This window comes from Meriones unguiculatus, chromosome 8 (genome assembly GCF_030254825.1).
Source record: "Meriones unguiculatus strain TT.TT164.6M chromosome 8, Bangor_MerUng_6.1, whole genome shotgun sequence".
Lineage (NCBI taxonomy): Eukaryota > Metazoa > Chordata > Mammalia > Rodentia > Muridae > Meriones > Meriones unguiculatus.
The window spans coordinates 22,337,548-22,359,936 of record NC_083356.1 but is presented as its reverse complement, the minus strand read 5'-3'; the positions used below and the strand labels follow the sequence as shown (position 1 = coordinate 22,359,936).

Sequence of the window (22,389 nt, the reverse complement as noted above, 5' to 3'; positions counted from 1 at the left end):
AGCATTTCACCTGCCTATGCCTCTGCTCCCAAGTTCTGGGACTAAAAGTGTGCCCCACCAGACCTGGCTCAGACCAAGACTGTTTTACTTAGCCCTTGAACAGAAAGGTGTGTAAGGTGGGACACTCTGGGAAGGCGCTCGGGAAGTGGAGCCATTTGCCGAATGAGAGTAGAAAGACAAGACTTCGGGGATTCTGTTCTTGCTCCCCACCCACCACCTCCCGCCCCCACCCCTAACCCCTATGCTGCCATTTGGGTCCTGGCTTGCTTTCCATATTTCTGTATGATTGTCTGTCCTGTCGGCCTTCAGTCTTCCTGTAAGGAGAATCCTTTCAACCGGAAGCCATCTCCCTCGGCATCACCAACCGTCAGGAAGGCCACCAAAGGAGCCAAGCCTGTGAGGCCACCTGCCCCTGGACACGGCTTTCCACTCATCAAACGCAAGGTGCCAGCAGAGAGACCCTGAGGCCCAGCACCCTCCCCTCAGAAGCCTTAGGCATCTGGGACACGTCGCTGGCCTTACTGGAAGGCTGAACTTAGCTCAGAGATTCCGTGTAGCCAGGAGCAGTGGGTGGGCAGAGAGTGAGTGTGGAAGAAACTGGGGGGCCCTCCCAGGGTTCTCTGTAACCTGTGACACTAGCTCACTGTCCCACAAAGAACCCCTCCTGATTGACAGGGAGGGAAGAGGCCTCCCTCAGGAGCAGGAGGTTGGGCCTCTCATGAGGGCATCTGTTAGACCCTGATATAGATGGTTCATGGCCGTCCCCTCTCTGGCCCCTCCCCACATGCATGTTGCTTTCTTGTCATGCTCCTTGTGGGACAGGACCTGGGTTCCTAGAGCCTGCAGTGGCCAAGGGACCCTGTGAGTTGGAGGAGAGCAGGAAGAGGGGAGGACCACTGCTCTTCAGGTGACCAGAGTATTGCTGGGCAGGTCCAGGCTGACCAGTACATTCCTGAGGAAGACATCTACGGCGAGATGGACACTATTGAGCGCCAGCTGGATGCCCTGGAACACCGTGGGGTTCTGTTGGAGGAGAAGCTGCGAGGTGGATCAAATGGTGCGGGAGCTGCGAGAGGAACTGGCTGAGGGCTGTGGGTGGATGGGAGCCCCTCAGCCCAGGCGTGCTGAGCTGGGAGGGGTGCCTGCGGCTCCGGCCTCAATGGGGATCTGGCTTCCAGAGGGCAGCGAGGACGACATGCTGGTGGACTGGTTCAAGCTCATCCATGAGAAGCATCTGCTAGTGCGGCGAGAGTCGGAGCTCATCTATGTGTGAGTCCTGCCTGCCCCTGCCGGGTGGGGAGCTGGGAACTTGTGCCCTCTGCCAAGTCAGCAGTGTGGGCCGGTAGGTGCTTAGCAGAAGTGTTCCATGCCTATTCCTCCCGCCATCAGCTTCAAGCAGCAGAACCTGGAGAAGCGCCAGGCTGACGTGGAGTACGAGCTCCGGTGTCTTCTCAACAAGCCGGGTAAGCCCTGGCCGCGGGAGCCTGTGGTAAGAACCGAGAGGTAGGCCTAGGGAGGTGGCCTAGTCGGCAGGTAGACCGGGCTGGCCTCAAAGTCACGGAGATTCAACTGCCCCTGCCTCCCAACTGCTGGGATTAAAGGCATGCGCCACCACTGCCTAGCTTCCAAAATTGATTCCTTTTTTATTTTTTAATATTTATTTATTTATTATGTACAGTGTTCTGCCTGTGTGCCTGAACCCTAGAAGAGGGCACCAGATCCCATTATGGATGGTTATGAGCTATCATGTGGTTGCTGGGAATTGAATTCAGGATCTCTGGATGAGCAGCCAATGTTCTTAACCTCTGAGCTCTCTCTCTAGCTCCCCAAGTTCAATTCTCAGAGCCCCTGTATTTGTTGAGTCTGGGTGTGATGGGAACCTCAGGTGGGCCAAGGGTTGAGGGTTGAGTTGGGGAGTGGAGAAGTGCCTAACCTGTCTTGCCCATGGCTGTGGCATGCACTGGTCCGTAGCTGCTGGTAGAGCTCACGGATCCATGGAAGGACCAGGGCTCTGACCTCTTTCCTGTGTTGTGGCATCATCTAGGTGCCGTTGGATGGTGGGCCATCGTTGCCAGCTGAGGTTATAGAGAAACAGGCTCAGAGGCTGGGGTTTCTTCATTTGTGTAGGAACTGCTAGCTCTGTCTCTGTGCGTGTCCTCAACACTGCTTCTTACCTTCTCTGTGGCTGGAGTCTTGCCTCTCCATTGACTGGGCAACTTTGAAGGCTGGAATGGCCCCAAGTCACAGAATGTCCTATGCTTCTTTGCCAACTGTGACTCACATCCAACTCAGCAAGAGGCTGGGGGTGTGGCCGCTACTCAGGAGCCCAGTATAACTAGAGTGGGTATAAAACCGACTGGCTTTACACCCTGTCCTATCAGCTTGCTGCCGATGCTGCTCTTGAAGATGACCATGCTGGTTATGTGACCCTGAGGGAAATGGGTCCATAGATACTGCAAGAGGCCACCATGCGGGACATCAGGTCACCTGGGTTCGCTTACTCGCCTTACTTTCTCTGGGCAGTGCTGGCCAAAGGCTTGGTTCTCCAAAAGCTTCAATTTCCCTACATGTAGACCAGGAGCACAACTTACCCAGGCTCCAGGTGTGAGAAGAGCAGAGGAGGATTTGAACTTGGGTGGTGGCTTGTGAAGCCTTAAGCTGTCCCCGGGACTGGGCTAGGCTTCCTCCCCTAACTTTTGGCAAGGTGAAGTCCTAGGGGTATGGGGCAGGTTCCGGTGGCTTCAAGATGTTTCTTTCTAGATGAGTAACACCAGGTGTGTGCACCCAGCCCTGGGGTCTGCAGATGGTGAGAGAAACCTAGACATAGCTGGGCCTCTGAGGGTGGTCCTGAGGCAGCGCTGGGCCTAACAGAAGCTGGAGGAGTGGCAGGTGTTAGCAACATCAGGGAGCCTCCTGTCTGGGCTCCATCCCCAGTTATCCTCCTCTGTGGCCTTGGAAACATGTTCCACTTGGACCCTACTGCTTCAGCAGGTGGACTCCTGGCAATTCCTTGTCATGCCCGTCCTTGTTCATGCAAGCCAGTCCAGTATTGCTTCCCACAAGAAGCCACCAATAAATGTCTGTTGCAGGAAGCCTTTGAGGAATGCTGGCCTGCAGGGTGACTTTGAACTTTGTGTTTGGTGACAGGAAGCCTTTGAGCATTTCTGGCTCTGCAGGGCATCTCTTGAAGGGTGTTTGTTGGGCAGCCATGTGTTTGGTGTTTTCTAGAACTACCTCCATTTCCCTATGAGCTTGTGAGTCGCACTGTGGGCCCTCCTCTCCTTTCAGAGCACGCATGGCCTGCCGTCTTCCCAGGAACTCAGGTCACCCCCTGTCCTGTTGTTGTGGAGCAGAGGTTCCCACCGCTCACCCTGGCTTTCTCCTTTGGCAGAAAAGGACTGGACAGAGGAGGATCGGGCCAGAGAGAAGGTGCTGATGCAAGAACTTATGACCCTCATCGAGCAGCGCGATGCCATTGTCAACTGCCTGGACGAGGACCGGCAGAGGTGCCACGCCTGGGACCTCTTGGGGGGGGCACTTCCTGACAGTCTGGGAGAAAGTTAGCCTCGCCCTCACTGCCAGCTTGCACTCTCACTTGCCCAGTCGTGTGGGGCCTGGAGGCTGGAAGGGACTCAGAGGTGACCTGGTTCCTTCCTGCTGCGGATGCTCAGCTTTTCTTTTCTGCCCCAGGGAAGAAGAGGAAGACAAGATGTTGGAAGCTATGATCAGGAAGAAAGGTGAGGCTCATCCTGAGGAGGGGCCAGCACCTCCTGTGAGCTCCTGTGTTTGTAGCCTGGAAAAGGAAGACTGATCAGGCTCCACAGGGATGGTTGGTTGCAATGCAAACGCCCAGGTTGTGTTTTACTGGAGAGCCAAATGAAGTGAGGGAGGCCAGTCACAACCATATCGCTGTGGCTCAGGCTGTGAGGTTGGGGCACAGCCAGGGGATTCCCTTGTGTCCACAGAGCATTGTGGTCCCCCAGGGGCTAGGGGCCTTGGCCCAGGATGCTTTTGCCCGGAGTGGAATATCTACCCAGAGCTCTGCAGGTTGGCCTGGGGGTCTGGGGACCTAGAGCCTGCTCAGGACCAGAGCGCCTGGAGTGGCTAAGGGATGCTACCCTGAAAGCTAGAGCTTGGGGTTTGACCTTAGTTCTGTCTGTGGCTCACTGTGTGACCTTGTGGCTGAGGCTAGAGCCACGCTGGCTTCTGGTCCCAGCTTGGCCATATGAACTGGGGGACTGGGCCAGTTCCTTCAGCCCTCACCTCACTCCTTTTTTGATGGTGCCTCTTACAGGGCTAAGGGTTACAGAGCTGACTGTATAAAACGCCAGCCTGAGGTCCCGGGGGAGAAAGGAGACTAGGTATAGTGACATGACTCCGTGCCTGGACGGACTGGTGCCCTTAGTTGTTACATACCCACTCAGTGACGCTGGCCACTGCCCCATCCTGCCCTTGGTGCTCCCCTCATCTCTGGTCGTTGAGTGTCTTTGTTCTTTGCCGCAGACTTCCAAAGAGAGGCTGAGTCTGAGGGTAAGAAGAAGGGCAAGTTCAAGACCATGAAGGTGCTGAAGCTGCTGGGAAACAAGCGTGAAACCAAGAGCAAGGCTTCTGGGGACAAGAGCTGACAGCAGAGGAAGCCGACTTCCTTTCCTCTCCTGGAACCTTGAGGCCAGAGCAGCACTCTGCTGCCCTCGGACCTGACAAGGGGGACGATGACCGTGGGAGGGAGTCTCTGGGTGAGCTTTGCCCCTTGGTGGTCTCCAGCTGGTCTGGGTTAAAGTTTTTTTCCCTCTTCCCTGTGTCCCAGACAGCTGTGACTTAGCCCTGCCCACTTGGATTCCGATCCAGATGCTGTGATGTGCCCAGGGGCAAGCAGGGATGCAGAGGCAGTGGCTCTCCTTGTTCCTCTGAACCAGGCCAGATGGGGCCTTCGCTGTCAGGCCTGCCCACAGCAGGCCCTGGCCTAAGGCTTGTGCATCTTGCCACAGCTCAGCAGCAAGACTGCTGCCTAGTTTCTTCCTTGCCAGCCCTGACCCCTAGTCCCTGCCTTCCTAGCACAGGTGCCCTTGAAACTCATGTCCCCTCACTCAGGAGTTCTGTTTTTGACGTCTCAAGTCTGGCCCCTCACTGAGTGCTATGTGTGGCAGAAGGGGATGGTCTGACAGCAAGTCCTGCTTCCTCAGCCTCCCAGGTTGTAGGAATCTCTTATCTCATCTCCCTTGCTCTGTGGGAAGCTCACGCTGGGACCTGGTGGCTGTGCTGGGGTCAGATCATCTTCAGAGGGTGTGCTTTGGGTAGGCGTTGTGCTCTGACCTCTGATTCAGGCTTTCTGCCCACCCCATGCCTGGGGGATGGATCCATTCCTTTTTGTGGTCTGTGCAGTCTGTGTTTTCTGTTGTCTGTTTCCTCCAGGGACTGCTAGCACTCACCACTGAGTGGCTGTGCTAGAAGAGTGATGGGATACCCTTTTTCCCTGGGGGATGTGCCAGGCAGCTTATGGTCTAAGCACTGTTCTTGCTCTTGGGGACGTCAGCGCCCTTCCCTCTGTGCATCCTGGGAAGGAACACACTTCTGCAGCCTTGGGCACAGCCACCTCTCTGCCCTCTTGCTGTCTGGGCTGCCCAGTCACTTGGGATCTTGACCACTGCCCACCATTGGGCAGGATTCCCTTCCTGTTTGGGGGATGGTGCTTGCTAAATCCCATGTAGGCCCTACGAGTCTCTCCAAATGCACTGGAGCCAGGGCCACCACCTCAGAGGTCTTTCAGAGGGGCCTTGTGACCCAGCTGTAACCCAAGAGAGGGCTCCATCAGGCTGTCTCAGGGTCAAGGGAAGGTCCATGGCTCAATGGAACAGATGTGTCAGAGTCACCTGTGTCCTGTGAACGCGGGCCAAGGGTTGCCAGATCTTGCCCATTTTTTCAGAAGAAACCCAGAATCCAGTTCTCATACAGGCATAATTTGTAAATGCTGACATCAAATTTGAGTTTGTTGCAGTGGGCTACCCTTGTCCTAGGTTTTCCATTGTGCTAGGCCTGTGAGGTGGAGGGCATGTTCCTACTGACTGGACCCTTATCTACTGGCTGCTTCATAGTAGACACGTTTATTTTGTGACAAGAACACAGGTCATATGTTCTATTGGCATTATGGAACTTACAGGAGGGGCAGGAAATATCTTCATTTGTGGGGACAGGGAAAGGACACAGTACTGGTGAAGGTCAGGCTGGTCATTGTCAGCAGCATGGAGGAAGGACACTGAGGTGCCGTCAGTCAGCTGGGGAGCAGGGTTGCTTTCCTTCACCTCCAGGCTGGAGCCTCAGAGGCACTGGAATGGAACTGTGGCACTTGCCAGGCCCCTTTCAGTGTGGATCTCTCCATTTATATTTCTTCCCGTAGTCTCTGTTTGGAGAGAGCCAGGAAGGTGACCTTTTGCCCTGAGTGGGCTAAGCCACAGTAGGAGGATAAGCTTGAGTTTTCACGTCACTGTCCTGAAGGTTAGCACGTGCCACAGGCTGCTCAGGGACCTTGTTTCCCCTTTCCTCTGGAAATATGCAAACAGTAGGCAGAACCCATCTGTGCCGAACAGGTTTTTGTTCTGAACAAGCAAGCATTAGCCCTGGGGAAACAAGGTGGCACAAGTCATGACTGAGTTAAATGTGTTTATTGGCTAGTTAATCACTGTGTTTAAACATTTGCCCAAGGCTACAAAAGAAGGCAAAGACATAGATCCTAAGATATAGGAAGAAAAGAATCATGTTCACTCTTAGGTTCAGAAAGGCAAAGATGAGAGCACCTGGAGGCCGGCTATGGTGGGAGGAGAGACAGCGAGAGAAACCCTCAGGTGCATATTCAAGGTGGTGGGCCTGGGGCTTTCTTCTAGAGAAGGCTTCAACACTGTGGCTGGGAGGTAGCTGGGAGGCACCACTGAGGCCTCCGCATCCCTGGGCAGTGTCTAGGGACACTGTGTTGTGTCCCAGGGCAGTGCCATGTCATGGTCTGGCATGGCCCCTGTGGGTGGGCAGGACTGGGGATGACACTGCTTGGCAGAGTGAAGGGCTCTGGTGGTTAGGCTGGGTGGTCAGTCATGCTGGGCAGGCCAGCCCTTGCCTTGGGTTAAGTGGTGGTGGTGGTCGAGAGGGCCTTCCTAAGCTCCTCACTCCTCTTGCGGTCAATGTCTTCCATTTCCCGTCGTTTCTGCAAAGAGCCACCAGGAAGAGCCACTGTCATGGCAGGATACCGTGCTGGGAGCTTGACGCCTGAGATCAAAACTGTCCTAGTGCTGGTGGGGGCCCCTCCCACTTCACTACTCTTTTCCACTTGGGCCGGCTCCTACCTGGGAGATTTCAGCCAGGACAATTCCTCGGTATTGCTTGCCCCTTCCCAGAGACTCCATGGCAGTCAAGAATTCTTTTCTGTCCTGGATTTCCTTCACCACTGCACAGAGGGGAAGGATCGTCAGTGCACAGGGCAGTGGGAGCATACAGGAGCCCAGGCAGTGCATGGTGTCTGAGAGAGAACAGTGGGGGAGGGGTTTGTATCAAGTCATCCTGCTCTCTTGTTAGGCCCCCCCCCAGGCTCACATTCTTCAAACTGGTCCAGCTGCTATCAGTTCTACACACACAAACACACACGCACACTCACACACACACCACTGGCTCACATTCTTCAAACCGGTCCATCTCAGAAGCTGGGGCCTCTGGCTGTACCACTTTGGGAGCCTTTTTCCGTTCCTCTTTGTCCTTCCCAGTGGCAAAGATATTTTGGAGTCTTCGTTTCTCCTTCTCCAGATCTCCTGTGGGGCCCCAGAAACGGCCTTGCTAAGGTGCAGAGCAGGCTGTGCACACTGCAGGGGTCTGAGCTGTGAGGAGGGGGCCTGTGCAGACCCAGCACTTGCTCCAGCTGGACCTGAGCAGAACTCGTCAGGCTAGCAGTTGAAAGAACCAGGGAAGAGCACCAGTGCAGAGCTAATAGCGAACCTCTGTGGTGGCCTGTGTGTAGGGAACTGTGGGGGTGCAAGGGTTAGAGGCCAGGAGGAGGGCCTCCCAGATGTGGGCTCAAGTGCAGAGGAGATGGACTCGAGGGAGCAGGAGGATGAGCAGCTGACAGCCACATGTCCCTCTGGGGTTGGGAAAACTGAATTAATATGAAAAAGGTTTGTAGAGGGCTTCCTGATGGCTTTCCTCTGCAACCTGCCTGGCTTGTTACCGGCTTACTTGAATGCTGCTGTCTGTCCCAGGTGGCTATGACAGCAGAGCCCCAAGCCCGCTACTTACTGGTAGCCTGAGGCTTGAACTGCTCACGGGTGTATGCCCCATTGGCTTGACACATGCTGGCAGGCCGGAGGTGAGAGTGGGTAGCCAGGATGGGAGGCAGGTAGATAGTTGCGGCCGGCTTCCTGGAAGGAGAGCCACTCTGGCTGGATGTCGGGTTGCACTGCAGGGGCAGAGGGCTTCCTCCTGGGAACAGGAAGGGTCAAGGGGACCGCTGGCTGTCTTTTCAAGAAAGGGTGGCTGCCAGTTAGAAGTCAAGCAGTGAGGACAGTCTGCGTGCCCACCCCCTCAGCCTGCTCCTTTGCAAGCTACGGTAACAAGGAGGTGGCCCTCCTTGTTCTTGATGCTTTGAAAACACATCCAAGGATGTTTCTTTGGTATGTACACATACGGTTCTTAAACACTGGATCATATCATATGGTCAGTAACAGACCCTTCCCACTCACCGATTTATCATGGCCAACTTTCATGGAGACACATTTGTATGTAACTTATTTTTTATAGCTGTGCACTAGTTGTTAGAATGGTTACATTATTTATTCAGCTAGTCTAGTTCTGGACATTCAGGTTGTCTCTGGGCTTCTTGTTTTTTGGTTTTTTGTTGTTGGTTGGATTTTTACTACTTTCGACAATGCTGCAATAAACACTTATACACTGAGGCCTCAGCTTTCTGTTTTTTTTTTTTAAATTGTGTGTGTGTGTGTGTGTGTGTGTGTAGATTTGCACACATGCAATACAGTATGAATGTGGAGATTATAGGACAACTTAGGAAAATCAGTTCTCTCCAACCATGTGTGTCCCAGGGGATCGAACTGAGGTAGAAAATGCCAGCCGATGGTGGTCCATGTTTTTAATCCCAGCACTCAGAGAGGCAGAGGCAGCTGGGTCGCTGTGAGTTCAAGGCCAGCCTGGTCTACAAAGCGAGCCAAGGCTACACAGAGAAACCCTGCCTTGAAAAACCAAAAACACAAAACAAAACAAAAAAACAAGCAAACTTGGTAGCAAGCACCCTTCCCTGCTTAACAATCACTGGCCCAGTGTGAAAAAAAAAAACAAACAAAAAACAAAAAGCCCACTGCTTGACTTCTGTGAGTTCAAGGCCAGCCTGGTCTACAGAGCAAGTCCAGGACAGCCAAGGCACAGAGAAACCTTATTTTGGAAAACCAAAAATAAATAAGTAAATAAATGATTTATTTGTTTTTATTTTATGTGTTTGCTTGCATATATGGATATGCAATGTGTGTGCCTGCTCTCAGAGTTCAAGGCTAGCTTAATCTACAGAGTAAGTTCTAGGACAAGATAGATAAATCTTGTCTTGAAGATAAAAAACATTTTATTTTTAGTTATATGTGTATACATCACACACACATACACACACGCACGCGCCTGTGCGTCTGTGGACATGAGTGCAGTGTCTGCTGAGGCCAGGGGGGATGGCTGTGGAGCTGGCGTTGCAGGTGACTGTGAAAGCTGAGAACCAAACTCAGGCTCTCTACAAGAGCAGCGCCTGCTCTGAAACCACTAAGCTGTGTCACCAGCCTGCCTCACTATCCACAAACCTTTGTTTGTTTTTTTCCAAGACAGGGCTTCTCTGTATAGCCTTGGCTGGCCTGGAACTCACTCTGTAGACCAACCTGGCCTCAAACTCAGAGATCCTCCTGCCCTTGTTTCCTGAGTGCTGGGATTAAAGATGTGTGTCACCACTGTCCAGGTGCCCAACTCTTTTTATGAGACAAGATCTCACTGTGTAGCCCTGGCTGGCTTGGAGCTTGTTACATAAATCAGGCTGCCACTGAAGTTTTGGTGAACCTCCTGCCTGTCTCCTGATACCTCCTAGGATTAGAGGTATATACATCATCATGTCTGGCTTCATCTTTGTCCTCCAGAGGAGCATTAAAATTTTGCTGGGTGGTGGTGGTGCATGCCTTTGATCCTAGCACTTGGGAGGCAGAGGCAGATGGACCTCTGTAAGTTCCAGGCCAGCCTGCTCTACAGAATGAGTTCCAGGGCAGCCCAGGCTATACAGAGAATTCCTGACTTGAAAAGCCTACACACACAAACAAACAATCCCTGGTTCCTCTGCCCAGGAAGTTTCTAGAAAGACTGCCCTTACTTTTCATGGTGTCCATGATGTGGCGTTGCTGGAAGTTAGTCAGTTTGGACTCCTTCATCATCACTGCAAAAATAACGCACTCTGTGAGGCCTCCCGAGCTGCGGCACCCCTCCCCCACCTCCCCCACCTCCCCTGTGCCTCACTTCCCACTGCAGTACTGCCTCCCCCATCCCTCACTAAGCGCTCCTGCTCTTCTGTCTGCTTCATTTTCTCCAGAGCACATGTCACTGAAGGTTTTTTTCTTTTCTTTCTTTTATTCATTTATTTATCTATCTTTTTTGTCTTGTTTTGGTATTTTTGAGACAGGGTTTCTCCATGTAGCCTTGGCTGTCCTGTATTAGCTTCGTAGACCAGGCTGGCCTGCCTCTGCCTCCCTGAGAGCTGGGGGATAGCAGGTGTGCACCACCCAACCAGGCTTATTTTTCTTTCAGTTTGTTTGTTTATAGAAATGGTCTCACTGGGCAGCTTGGCTGTCCTGAAACATGGCATGTATGTCGGGCAAGCTTCAATTTCACAAGATTCACCTACCTCTTCCTCCAGAGTGCCAAGAATCGAAGGTATCAGCCACTGTATATGGATTTTTTTAAAAGATTTTTTTTTGTGTGTGTAAATCGTGTACATGAGTGTACCTATCTCTGTATGGGTGCCTGTAGAGGCCAGAAAAAGGAAATGAAGCCCAGGAAAGTAGGGTTGTAGGGAGTTGAACTTGGGTCCTCCAGAACAGCAGCAAGTACTCTTTAACTTCTGAGCTGTCTATCCAGCCCTTTAAAAACAGGGTCTTAACTATATTATCCAGGCTAGCCTTTCTTGGGCTCAGGCAATCCTCCCAAGTAGCAAGCTTGCTTACCATGATATCTGCCTAAGACCCGCACATTTTTTTGGTGAGTGGGTAACATGGATGTTGGGGGCTGAACACAGGTGTTCTTGAAGAGCAGTACATGCTCCTAAGCACTGAGCAATCTCTCTCCAAGAATAAAACACACACAGGCTTCATGTATATGTAGCATATATTCTATCGCTGAGCTACACCCCAGCTCTGTAATTTTTTTCTTGTTAACTTTTCTTGTGAACCTCCCGTACTATTAGCTCTATGAGAGAAAGAGTTGTCTTTTGCCATCCCCCCACCACCTCTATTCCCAGCACCTAGAACAATATCCGAATCATGTTTGTTCTTCAGTTGTTGAAATAATGAATGCATATATGTTCATTCACGTAGCAGAGGCCGGAGCTACAACTGTGAGCAGAACAGGCATTTTCCTTGCCTGGTGGCATTCACCGTTTAGAAGGTGATAAGTAAACATTCAGAGGGGAAAGTAAACACCCGTTAAGACTATATATTGTGCTAAGCCCAGCGAAGGCTTCTACTGTGATGGGGAGGAAAAGAGCTTCATTGAAAGTGCAATGTAAGAGAAGAGCTAACCACCCTCATTCTCTGTCCTTTGGTCTTTGATTCTTCCCCCCCCCCCCAACCGGCCCAACCTTTCTGAACAGCGCCACTTCTGTCGCTGGTCCTCTAAGGCACTGACCTCTGAGCAGCTCACAGGTTCCCGGCGTGTAAGAGGCTTGCTTAGGGCAGCGCCGGAACCCGGCTCCTTTGCTCATTGCGTCCACCCTCTCCTTTGAAGCCATGAGAGGGCCGGGCCCTAGGAAGGAGAGAAGCAACGACCAGCCCTCGTCTCGCGTGGCAGTCTCGACCTCTCCTCGCGAGCCCCTCGGGAGTCTGAGAAGCTGGTGCCCGGCCAGTGCCCGGCTCCGGTCAGTGCAGTGACCACAGTCCCCATCGCGACGGTCCGGGGAGGAGCGCTCACCCTAAGCGGCGACCCGGGCTTGGCGGCTCCCTCCTCACGGAGATCCTCCGGGAAGCCGGAGCTTCTGCGTCCAAGCCAAGCTATCCGGTTACCACGGTAACTAGCCTACCTGCCCCCCGCGCACGCGCATTAGCTCTCGCTGGCCGCTGCTTCCCGGAAGTGGTTGCTCCCGGGTCACGGCGCAGGCGCAGACCACGCGTGGTGCTGTAGCGGGGATTGAGGCGCGCGGTTTGCTGCTCTGCTCTCCCGACCCGTCAGCGCGGCGAAGGCATCATGTCAGACAACGAGGACAAGTGAGCGCGGGCCACGGAGGGGAGGAGGTCGTGGTGCGAGCCGGGCTCTTGGAGCACAGGCTAGCCCAGCTGCTGGGTCTGTGGGGCGAAGTCTTCAGAACTTCCTACCTACCCCGCTGATCAGTTAGGCAGTGCTCAGAGACAGAAGCCCGGGTAGCCCCTGACCTCCAGGCGCTCCCTTTCCGGAAGGGACTGTTGGTGGTGTGGCTTGTGTAGTCATAGGAGTAGGGAGAGAAAAGCAACCCAGAGAATGGCCCGGTAAGGCCGGGAGCAGGCGCGGGCGTGGACCAGGTGATGGTAGCAGAGGTAGGTGGGCAGAAGTGTGGCTGAACACTGGAAAGCACAAAGTTTAGTGTTGTTTGAGGGAAGGTCTCATTTTGAAACCAGGCTGGCCGGGAAATCGCTGTGTAGCTAAGGCTGGCCTTGAATTCGCCACAGTCCTCTGCTTCAGCCTCCCAAGTGTTGGTATACCTGGCATGAGCCACCAGACCCGTCTGGATTATGGGCATATTTTTATTTTATTTATTTAGAGGCTGAATCTCACTGTATACCAGGTGGTTTGAATTTAAGAGACCCATCTACTTTTGCGTTACAAATGATGGGGTTAAAGTGTGAATCACCAGACCTGGTCCCTGGTGTCTCTATCTCTCTCTGCCTCTGCCTCTGTTTCTGTCTCTCTCTCTCTCTCACACACACACAAGACAGACAGAGACAGGTCTCAGCTATTCATTATGTAGGTCAGGCTAGCCTCAAATGCATAGAAATCCACCTGCCTCTTCCTCCTAAACACTGGGGTTTGCAGTTGTATGCCGCCATGTCTGGCTCATATATATTGTGTATATATATGATGTACATACCAGCCTGATTTGCAGAGTGAGTTCAAGGGAACATAAAAAGGGCATCTTTGGCGCTTTGGGCCTGGCTCCTGATATATTTTAAAGATAGAGCCATAAGGATTTCCTGGTGGGCTGCATGTGTTAGGTCAAAAGAGAAGATAAACTGTGGAAGTCCTAATAGAGCTCTTTCACTCAGAACTCAGAGGCTGGCTGTGGTGGCTCACATCTATAATCCTTGCATTTGGGATGCCAAGGCAGGAGGATTGCGGTGGACTAGATGTCTGTACCATATAGGGAGTTTCAGGCCCGCCTGAGTTACGTAGTGGACAGAGTGAGACTCTGTCCCCGGGCGAGGTGGCGCATGCCTTTGATTCCAGCCCTCGGGGAGGCAGAGGCAGGCGGATCGCTGTGAGTTCGAGGCCAGCCTGTTCCATAAAGCAAGTCCAGGACAGCCAAGGCTACCCAGAGAAACCCTGTCTAGCCAAGCAGACAAAACACGGGCAGAAATACAATAAAAGCAGAGATGTGTCGACCAGGGTAGTGAGTGCCAGTAGAGAAGAGATGGCTACTGAGTCACTGAGGAAGAGCAGAACCCAGAAAAGGTTGAAAAAGAGTCCTCCTTCCCCCAGAGTGTGAAGCAGGAAGGAAGAGCCAAGGGTTCAAACTGTTAGAAGAAGATGAATGAGATCAGGAAGGATTTGGCAATGTAAAGATTATCAGTGAAGCTAGCAGCGGTGCTCGCCTTTAATCCCAACACTCTGGAGGCAGAGTTAGGAAGGTCTCTGTGAGTGAGTTCAAGGCCAGCCTGGTCTACAGAGTGAGTTCCAGGACAGCCAGGTCTACACAGAAAAACCCTGTCTGGGAAGAGAGAGAGAAAAAAATAAATCAGTGAACACAAAAGGGGTGGCCTTGGCGCTTTGGGGTGTGCTGAAAGTCTTACTGAGGTGAGATGATGACAGTGGGAAGAGAAGAGCTGGAGGTAGTGAGTTTGGGCAGCTCCTTCATAAATCTTGCACCGTAGGAGTCTGATGAGATGTATCAGTGTCCAGAGATGGCGACTGCACAAGCTTGACGGCCCAGGTCGATCCCTAGGGCCCGTGTTAGAAGGAGAGAGCCGGAAAGGTTGTCCGGGTGGTATGTGTGGGTCTGCACGCAAACACGTCATGCACACGTTAACACATAAAAGTATTTTTAGAAGTCTGGTAACTAGAGGCCATCATTGGACAATGTCACCTTGGCCTTACTCCTTTTTCCCCGCCACCATAAGGGAACATGGAATTAGGCTGTAGCAGGAGGGTTTTTTCTTTTTTTTTTCTTTTTTTTTTTTTTTTGAGGGAAATGGGTGATGGTGGTTACACACTGGTGCTGAGAGTTGAACTGTCCAGGGAATTCATGCGTGTTGTGTATACACTCTACTTTTGAGTTATACCTTCATCCCTGAAGTAAACTCCATTTGTTTTTGTTTGTTTGTTTGTTTGTTCTTGAGACAGAATCTCACTATGTAGCCCAGGCTGGGCTCAAACTCCTGATTTTCTTACTTCACTTTCTAAATGCTAGGAGTACAGGAATGTACCCTCACACTTGACAGACTAATATTTTCTCCTTGCCATAGGATTAAAACTGTCCATGACTGGAGGGGTGGCCTAGTGACTATTAGCACTTGCCGATTTTCCAGGGGGTGAGAGTTTAGTTTCCAGCACCACGTAGAACAACTCTGGCTTCGGGGATTTCACACCCTCTTCTGGCTTCCACAGGCACTCACATCTACACACACAAACACATAGGTAGAATAAACCTTAAAAAAAAAAATCCCAGACCAGAAAAGTACATGTTTATGTGCTGACATAAGTAGATCATAGAGAAACAGTGATAAACAAACCCTAGCAAAATCTTGAGGACAGATGGTCAACATTGGAGGTAAGTGATGCTATAAAGGTCGATTCCCCGGCTGAGATTTGCTGGTCCCTCGTACTGTACGTCACAGGTGAGACAGCAGCGAGCCGGTGACGTGCTAACCACCAGTTTCTTCTGGCTTAGTTTTGATGGCGATGACTTCGATGACGTGGAGGAGGACGAAGGACTGGATGACTTGGAAAATGCGGAAGAGGTCAGTAGCAGCCTCAGCCCTTTGCACTGCAGCCCAGATGCCAGGCGGCGGGAGGGGTGATGGCCACCAGAAGGTTTCACTGTTCACTGTTCCGTTTCCAGGATCGTGTCTCCCACAGATTCACCCTTGACCTTTGTCTAAAAAGTGTCACCTCAGCTAGGTCTTGGGATTGTTGTATGTTATTATGTACGGGTTTTGTTGGTGTTTGCTTTTGAGACCAGATAGCCTGGGATTTGCTGTTTAAGCCAGGCTGGCCCGTGGCTCACAGAAACCAGCCTCCTGCCACCTGAGTGCTAGGACTAGAGGCGTGTGCCCCTGTAGAAGTGACTTTGGTCTGTTTTATTCACTACGGTATCCCAAACACTCATAACCCTGTTTGGCAGGTAACGAACACTAAGCTAACAGTTACTTTTTATTTTTAAAAAAATGTATTTTGTGTGTGCATGTATGTTGTGTGTCTGTGTAGTGCGTACGGAGGCCAAAGGTTGCTGCCAGGTGTTGTCCTCTGTCATCCACCTTGCTTTCTGAGACAGAGTCTCTGCACTTGGGGCTTGCTGCTTTAGCGGGGCTGTCAGCCAGTCCCAGAAAGCCCTCTGTTGCTACCTCGTGGTTCTGTGGTGACAGGCACACACTGTTATATACCCAGATTTTTACATGGAGACCAAGGGTCCAATTTTAGGTCCTTCAGTTTGGACAGCCAGCACTTTACCACTGAGATGAACCCTAACCCTTAATTCTTGGTTTCAGAACCACGTAAACTCTCGCCATAGGCTCTGCACCATCCTGTCGACGGCTGTTGCCTCATGTCTCTGTGTTGTTCTCTAGGTCATGGCTCTCCTATCAGAAACTCTTTGCTGTGTGTCTTGGCATTTGTAGCTGTGTGTGGCCAGATGGTTATTACTGGTGTGCGTGTCTGTGTGTGTGTTGCGGGGAATGGAGCCCAGGGCCTCACGTGCCTTCCCCCTCTAGCCCGAGGAGATGTGTAGCAGGTCGTTGCTCAGTATGGGTATGATTCTTAGTCATCTACCCTGGCTGTTCTAGTCACTTGACCCATTGACTCAATTGCCACATGAAAGATCGGGTATTTGTGCCGAGCTTCCGCTTCAGGGTTGCTCATCGCTTACAGGGCCAGCCTTTTGGGCATGGCAGCTGACCCTAGAGTTCTGAGCACAGTCCTCTTTACTGCTGGCTTGGAGATTTTGGTCAGGTTGGCTGACTCTTGAAGGCCCCTGGAACAGGGACCACAATCCCTGTCTTACAAGTTTGTAAGGGAGGCTGGAGAGATGGCTCAGAGGTTAAGAGCACTGGACTGTTCTTCCGGAGGTCCTGAGTTCAATTCCCAGCAACCACATGGTGGCTCACAACCATCTATAGTGAGATCTGGTGCCCTCTTCTGGCATCCAGGCAGAACACATTATATGTAATAAATAAATAAACCATGAGTGTCATTGTCATCATCTTAAACCTACCTGGTTTACCCTCTTTGTCTCTTTGGTATCCAGGAGGGTCAAGAGAATGTCGAGATTCTCCCATCTGGTGAGCGACCACAAGCCAACCAGAAGCGCATCACCACTCCCTACATGACCAAGTACGAACGAGCCCGAGTGCTGGGCACCCGGGCACTCCAGATCGCGTAAGTGCTGCCCGTCTGCTGCCTTCTCCATCAGCTCGGCCACGGTGAGCCCCAGGCTGCTGATCCCGCTCAGCCCCGTGTGCCAGGCGCTGTGTTGGGTTTTAGGGAGCCTGTGGCGTAATGTAAAAATTAGATGTGAAAAGTAACTGAGGAACCAGATAAACACACAGAAAAGTGACAGTAAAAATCCTGGTCAGGCCTGGTAACACAGACACTCAGGAGACAGAAACAGGAGGATCATGGGTTCAGAGGGAGGCCCACCTGGATTATGGAGTGAATTCAAGGCTAGTCTGGGCAACTAGCAAGAGCCTACCCCAAGGTAAAAAGTGAAAAGAGGTCCTGGGGTATAGCTCAGTGGTAAAGTTCTGCTTAGCATGGTGATTACCTGAGTTTTGATAATTCGTGTCAGTGGTGAAGTGAAATGAGGGTCAATTCAGAGAAGGCTATGGCAGCTCCCCCGGGCACGTTCTACTTCTTGATGTGAGGGAGACTGGCTAGCTCGGGAAGAAAGCAGGGCCCTTCACTTGGGAAAGCCTGAGAGCTGTGGTGGCTTCTGGGGCCTAGGAAATGAGCAGCATTTTTTCCCCCTGGAAAAAAATGTTTTTGGAAAAAAAATTTTTGTCCTGTCCGAACAGTACAACTACCCAAACAAACGAAGAACAAAACTCCCCATCCCCAAATCCTGGGCACATCTCAGAGGCCAGCCTGCGGCTCTCAGCACAGATATGGCACAGACACAGAACATTTCCAGTTTGCCAGTGTTCTGGGAGCATGGCCCTGTGGCAGGGCGTCTTCCTAGTCTGTGCAAATCCAGCAGTGCTCACCACTGTGGTGAGGTGCTGACCTGCTGAGAATGCAGGAGACTGAAGATGTCACCCCAGCTCCCCAGGGATCTTCTGATGAGAGCTGGCCCAAAGAGCAGATAGCCTGAAGTCAAGGCAGGTGTGGGTAGTGCTTCACAAAGGTTCAGGAAGGCAGGGAGCGGCAAGGAGGCACTAGAACCAGGGAGACAGACGAAGGGCAGTGGTTTTGCACATATCCCTGGTGCTGAAAACTGGGTGGGTGCAGCTTAGTGGCAAGCTTGCAGCACAAAGATGGCAAAGGTGCTACGAAAGGGGACCAGCATGATGGCTTCTCTGGTCTAAATGCTTGCCACCAAGCCTGACAGCTTGACACACAGGAACCAGCCTGGTGGAAGGAGAGGACTGATTGTGTCATGCCATGGCAAGCATGTGATCACACAAGCCCAGACCCAAATACACAAGATAGAGTGTGAGGAAGTGGTTCATAGTTTAAGGGCGCTTGGTGCTCTTCTCTTCTCGGGGATCCAACACCCTCTCTGGCCTCCAAAGACATCTACACACACGTGGCATAGCTACCCAAAAGCATGTAAGTGAAACTAAAAATGAATCTTAACCTCACGCACAATAAAATGAATTTTTGTCTTCAAGGGCTGGAGAGGTTAAGAGGACATACTGTCCGTGTAGGACAGCTGAGTCATAGCCACCTGCAGCTTCAGCTCCAGGGCCACCCGACGCTTTTGGTCTCCACAGATCCCTCCACTCCTGCACATACCACAACACAGACCTACAAATGCAAAACTTTTTAAATTTAAGAAATAGAAGTAAAATTAGTCAAAGATTGTCAGTAGACCCTATAGGGACAGGTTCAGATTGACATGTGTCTGATGAGCCAGCGTGGAGCGCTGAGGGCGTGAGGTGTCCAGACCACCCCAGCCTAAGTGGGGAGTAGAGGGCTCCAGCTTAGTCCGGGCTTCAGTGCTGCGTCCCCTGAGGGATCACATGGCCTCTGTTCCCGCACAGCCGCAGGGTCCTGTACACCCAGCCCTGGGCCACGCCTTTGCAGGTGCCTTGGAGAGCTTTTGGTTGGGTTCAGTCCGGCTCGCTAGCGCCACCTGGTGGCTGATGTCGCTCCCATCCTCCTAACTGGGTGGATGGCATGTTTATTCAGCAGGAGGCAGTCACTCCGACGCCTGCACTTGGGTGTCCGCGGGGCACTGGTGAACGGGCGCCCTCCAGTTACTCCTGTCATGTCTGGGGAGAGCGGGCACAGGCAGTTCAGGGAAGTCGTTATTCACGATCCATAGAGCCTGGCATACAGCCAGCATTTCTTTTGTCTAACCCCAGGGCATACATCCTCTACTGCTGAGCTACATCCCAAGTTTTGGGGATGTTTTGTTATTCAGACATTTAGTTTTTGACCTTGGGGAAATTTCAGGCTTTTAGGAATAGCAGAGACGAGAACATTCAGTCATAAACTAGTAAGTGTTGCTCTCCGGCTAGTTGGTCCCCAAAGTTACCCAGGCAGCTCTGAGGGTGCTCAGACCCCTTCATGAGAGGTTCTGTCATGGTTGGAGAGACAGGCCAGCGGTTCAGAGCACTCGCTGTTCGTGCCAGGTTTGATTCCCGCCATGCGCATGGCGGCTCACACCCACCTGTGTGTCCCTCCAGTTCTAGGGGATCCAGGGTCCTTCAGAGGCATGGACCTACATGCGGGCAAGTCACCCATACACATTAAAAAATAATTAAAACCTTAAAATAAGAAATCTGTCCTGATGATCTGGAGAATGTGGGCCCCGGATTTTGGCATGCTTCTTAGTGAGTCTGAATGTATTGGTATAAGCCCATCCAGGGTGATCAGAGACAGCCTGGGTTGATGTGCCCTTGTTTGGTGTTAGAGCCTCTGCTTGGGCCAAGCATTGGTTGGGGTCTGGACCTTTGTAGTGGACCATGTGTGGTCCTGGTCCACTAGACACTCATGGCCTGCTGTGGACAGTAGTGAAGTGGTTTTGATGCCAACAAATGCATATGTAAACTCAGTGGGGGCCACCGAAGACAGTGATGTCCAGAGTGGGACATCTGAGCCTCTCTCAGGAGAGAGGGAGCTCTGAGGGAGGAGGACGCAAAGGAGAACTGACCGTTCAAGTGTCGGAGCTTGCTTTCCATGGTTGTGGTGGAATGCCCGAGAGCAGGTTCCTGGCTCAGGGCGCTCCTCACAGTTCTGGAGGTTAAAGGCTCAAGAACATGGCACCTGTACCTATGAGGCCTCAAGCTGCATTAAAACATGATGGGACCAAGCAACTCTGCTGTGTGAATTTCTCCACCTCTTAGAAAGCTACTTAGGGGCTGGAGAGATGGCTCAGTGGTCAAGAGCACTAAAGGACTCGGGTTCAATTCCCAGCACCCACATGGCAGCTCACAACTGTCTGTAACTCCAGTGACTCACACAGACATACATGGAGTCAAAACACCAATGTCATAAAATAAATACTTCAAAAAAAGAAAAGCCACTTAGGCCGTCACGGTGGTCACACCCTTACGACTTTCCAGGGCCTCCTCCTCTTCCAGTACCATCATCGTAGTTTGTGGGACACTTAAGAACCATACCACAGGGGGAGGCATAGAAGTTTGTTAGGACTTGAATGAAGGGGCCAGGCTGGCAGAGCGTGGCCCTTCCAGGAGTGTCGCTGGGAAGGGCTTGTGGGGTTGGATTGGCGTGGTGAGAATGAAGGGCCTCTTCAGAAGGCGCATTGCATTTAGGTGACTTCAGTGTGCTACCTGGGACACGGCACAGCACAGTGCTTAGGAGCAGAGCTGGGCTCTGCCATTGCCCCTGCGTGACCTTGGCAGGTTACTCAGCTTCCTCTCTAGGAAAATGAAAACCAAACTCGGACTCCCCTCGTGAGAAGGAGTGTGTGTCTAGGCAGATAGCAGTGAACAGCATGTAGTGATCCCTTCTAGTCTTTAGGGTTTTTTTTTGTCATCATTTTCCCAGTGAGGCAGAGAATGTCTTCTTCCTTTTTAAATGAAGCTCTTGGGATGGGAGAGAAATTCAGTGACATGCCCTTGGAAGCCCAATTCAAATGCAACCTGCTGGCCTTCATCTGCTCAGTGGCAGCCCCCGCCCCCCCCCCCCCCGGCCCTCACACCTGCCTGCCCAGGTGACCCTCTGGATGTGGATCAGGATACCAGGTCCACCTTCCCTTACCTTGTCTCTCTCTGTCCAACACCTGTGTGTCCCTGCAGGATGTGTGCCCCAGTGATGGTAGAGCTGGAGGGGGAGACGGACCCTTTGCTCATCGCCATGAAGGAGCTCAAGTAAGCCCCTCAGCACAGTGGTTCCTCCTCTAGAGCCTGGGGGGCCTCCCTCAGGCCTCTCTGTCTGGGGAAGTTACTGTTTGATCCTCAAATCTTTGGCTGGTTTGTCAGCTGCATGGGGCTGAGGGAGGGCGTTTGTGACAGGTGCTTCTACCACCTGTCCTCTGCTGCAGAGCCAGGGCACTAGCCTCTCCTCCTGTGCCTTCTTCCCACACAGGGCCCGGAAGATCCCCATCATCATTCGCCGTTACCTGCCAGATGGAAGCTATGAAGACTGGGGCGTGGATGAGCTTATCATCACCGACTGAACAGACTGTGCCTGGGCGCCATTTCTGTGCCTGCTTTATACGTGTAAATAATAAACATCATCCTTCCCACTCCCCGTACCCCGCACTCTGCTGCTTCCTTGTTCCTGCTGTAGGAAGTGGGCACACATCGAGGGGCCCTGTGACTGTTAGCTCTCTCTAAAGCTCCAGGACCCTGTGGGTCCTGCCCATCCCTCCTTCTATCTCCCCACACACCAGAGCAAAAGCTGCTGCAGGGGAGACACCTCAGCTGCCTTCTCAGCAGACAGATGAGTCTTTGTGCCCAGGGAGCTGGTTGCCACGGAAACCCCCAATTTCCTTTCCAGTGGGGACTGGCTGCAGGGGCTTCTCCCTTCTCAGGAGTATCACAGAGCAGGTCTCATCAAGCCAGCCATTGTTCCTAGGGACCTGCCTGGAGCTCTTATCGAAGACTCAGATCCCCTTTCAGGAGCAGTGCTTTAGCCGGAAGTGTGGGGGTGCAGTGATCCCCCACTGTCCCCAGGCAGAGCCCTGCTGGACAAGTCAGCAACTGGAGCAAGAACCAAGCAGCTCCTCAGCCCCGTCCCACTCTGTCTCAGGCCAGTGCCACATGGTGCCCTCTATGGCCCATCTCTGCTCTGCCATCATGCATCCTCATCTCTGATTTGAGCTGGACTGATGTGCTCTTGGGTTCCATCTGAGCTGGAGTTCCTCTCCTGCCTCATGTGTCCCTGGACCCTCTTGTGCATCCCGGCACCCACTCCAGGAAGTGCCTGTCACATCCTGAGGTCAACAGGCATGTGTGGATCCCAGGTTGATGGGGCATACCTATGATCCCAGCACTGGAGGGGTGGGCAGGAGGCCTGTACAGTGAATTCAGGGTCAGCCTGGGCTACCTGAGACCTTGTCTTAAGAATTTTGTAGAAAAG

General features: G+C 52.3%; 3 protein-coding genes across 7 annotated transcripts in view; 2 read left to right on the top strand and 1 right to left on the bottom strand.

Moving 5' to 3' along the window:
- Positions 1–8,927, top strand: part of Micall1 (MICAL like 1) — a 28,113-nt gene extending 19,186 nt beyond the window's left edge. Inside the window, exons 10-16 of one of the 2 annotated variants that reach the window (XR_009593651.1) lie at positions 310–444; positions 931–1,057; positions 1,179–1,269; positions 1,390–1,489; positions 3,392–3,506; positions 3,691–3,737; positions 4,504–4,595. Coding sequence is in view for 1 of the 2 variants with exons in the window: in XM_060389063.1 (XP_060245046.1) it covers positions 310–444; positions 931–1,057; positions 1,179–1,269; positions 1,390–1,463; positions 3,392–3,506; positions 3,691–3,737; positions 4,504–4,625 (711 nt within the window). In the remaining variant the exon portion in view is untranslated. Of the gene's footprint in view, positions 1–309; positions 445–930; positions 1,058–1,178; positions 1,270–1,389; positions 1,490–3,391; positions 3,507–3,690; positions 3,738–4,503 lie in introns of both variants that reach the window. The other variant, XM_060389063.1, reaches the window with a different exon arrangement.
- On the bottom strand, positions 5,484–12,304 carry C8H22orf23 (chromosome 8 C22orf23 homolog). Of its 4 annotated transcripts, none has more exons than XM_060389069.1 (7): positions 11,908–12,303; positions 10,382–10,444; positions 8,272–8,454; positions 7,659–7,790; positions 7,332–7,432; positions 7,106–7,192; positions 5,484–6,614 (listed from the first exon to the last, which is right to left on the bottom strand). In XM_060389069.1, the coding sequence occupies exons 1-6, from the start codon at positions 12,008–12,010 to the stop codon at positions 7,112–7,114; spliced, it is 663 nt and encodes a 220-aa protein (XP_060245052.1). In that variant the 5' UTR covers positions 12,011–12,303; the 3' UTR covers positions 5,484–6,614; positions 7,106–7,111. The 4 variants fall into 4 exon arrangements, with proteins under 4 accessions (XP_060245052.1, XP_060245050.1, XP_060245049.1 ...); XM_060389067.1 differs by lacking the exon at positions 5,484–6,614 and having other exon boundaries at positions 6,643–7,192; positions 11,908–12,024; positions 12,190–12,304; XM_060389066.1 differs by lacking the exon at positions 5,484–6,614 and having other exon boundaries at positions 6,643–7,192; positions 11,908–12,301.
- A 24-nt stretch (positions 12,305–12,328) lies between these two features.
- Polr2f (RNA polymerase II, I and III subunit F) lies at positions 12,329–21,562 on the top strand. The gene is made up of 5 exons (XM_021628557.2): positions 12,329–12,482; positions 15,356–15,425; positions 16,928–17,058; positions 21,105–21,176; positions 21,394–21,562. Exons 1-5 carry the CDS (start codon positions 12,463–12,465, stop codon positions 21,482–21,484), a joined length of 384 nt encoding a protein of 127 aa, XP_021484232.1. The 5' UTR covers positions 12,329–12,462; the 3' UTR covers positions 21,485–21,562.
- Positions 21,563–22,389: the final 827 nt, after the last annotated feature.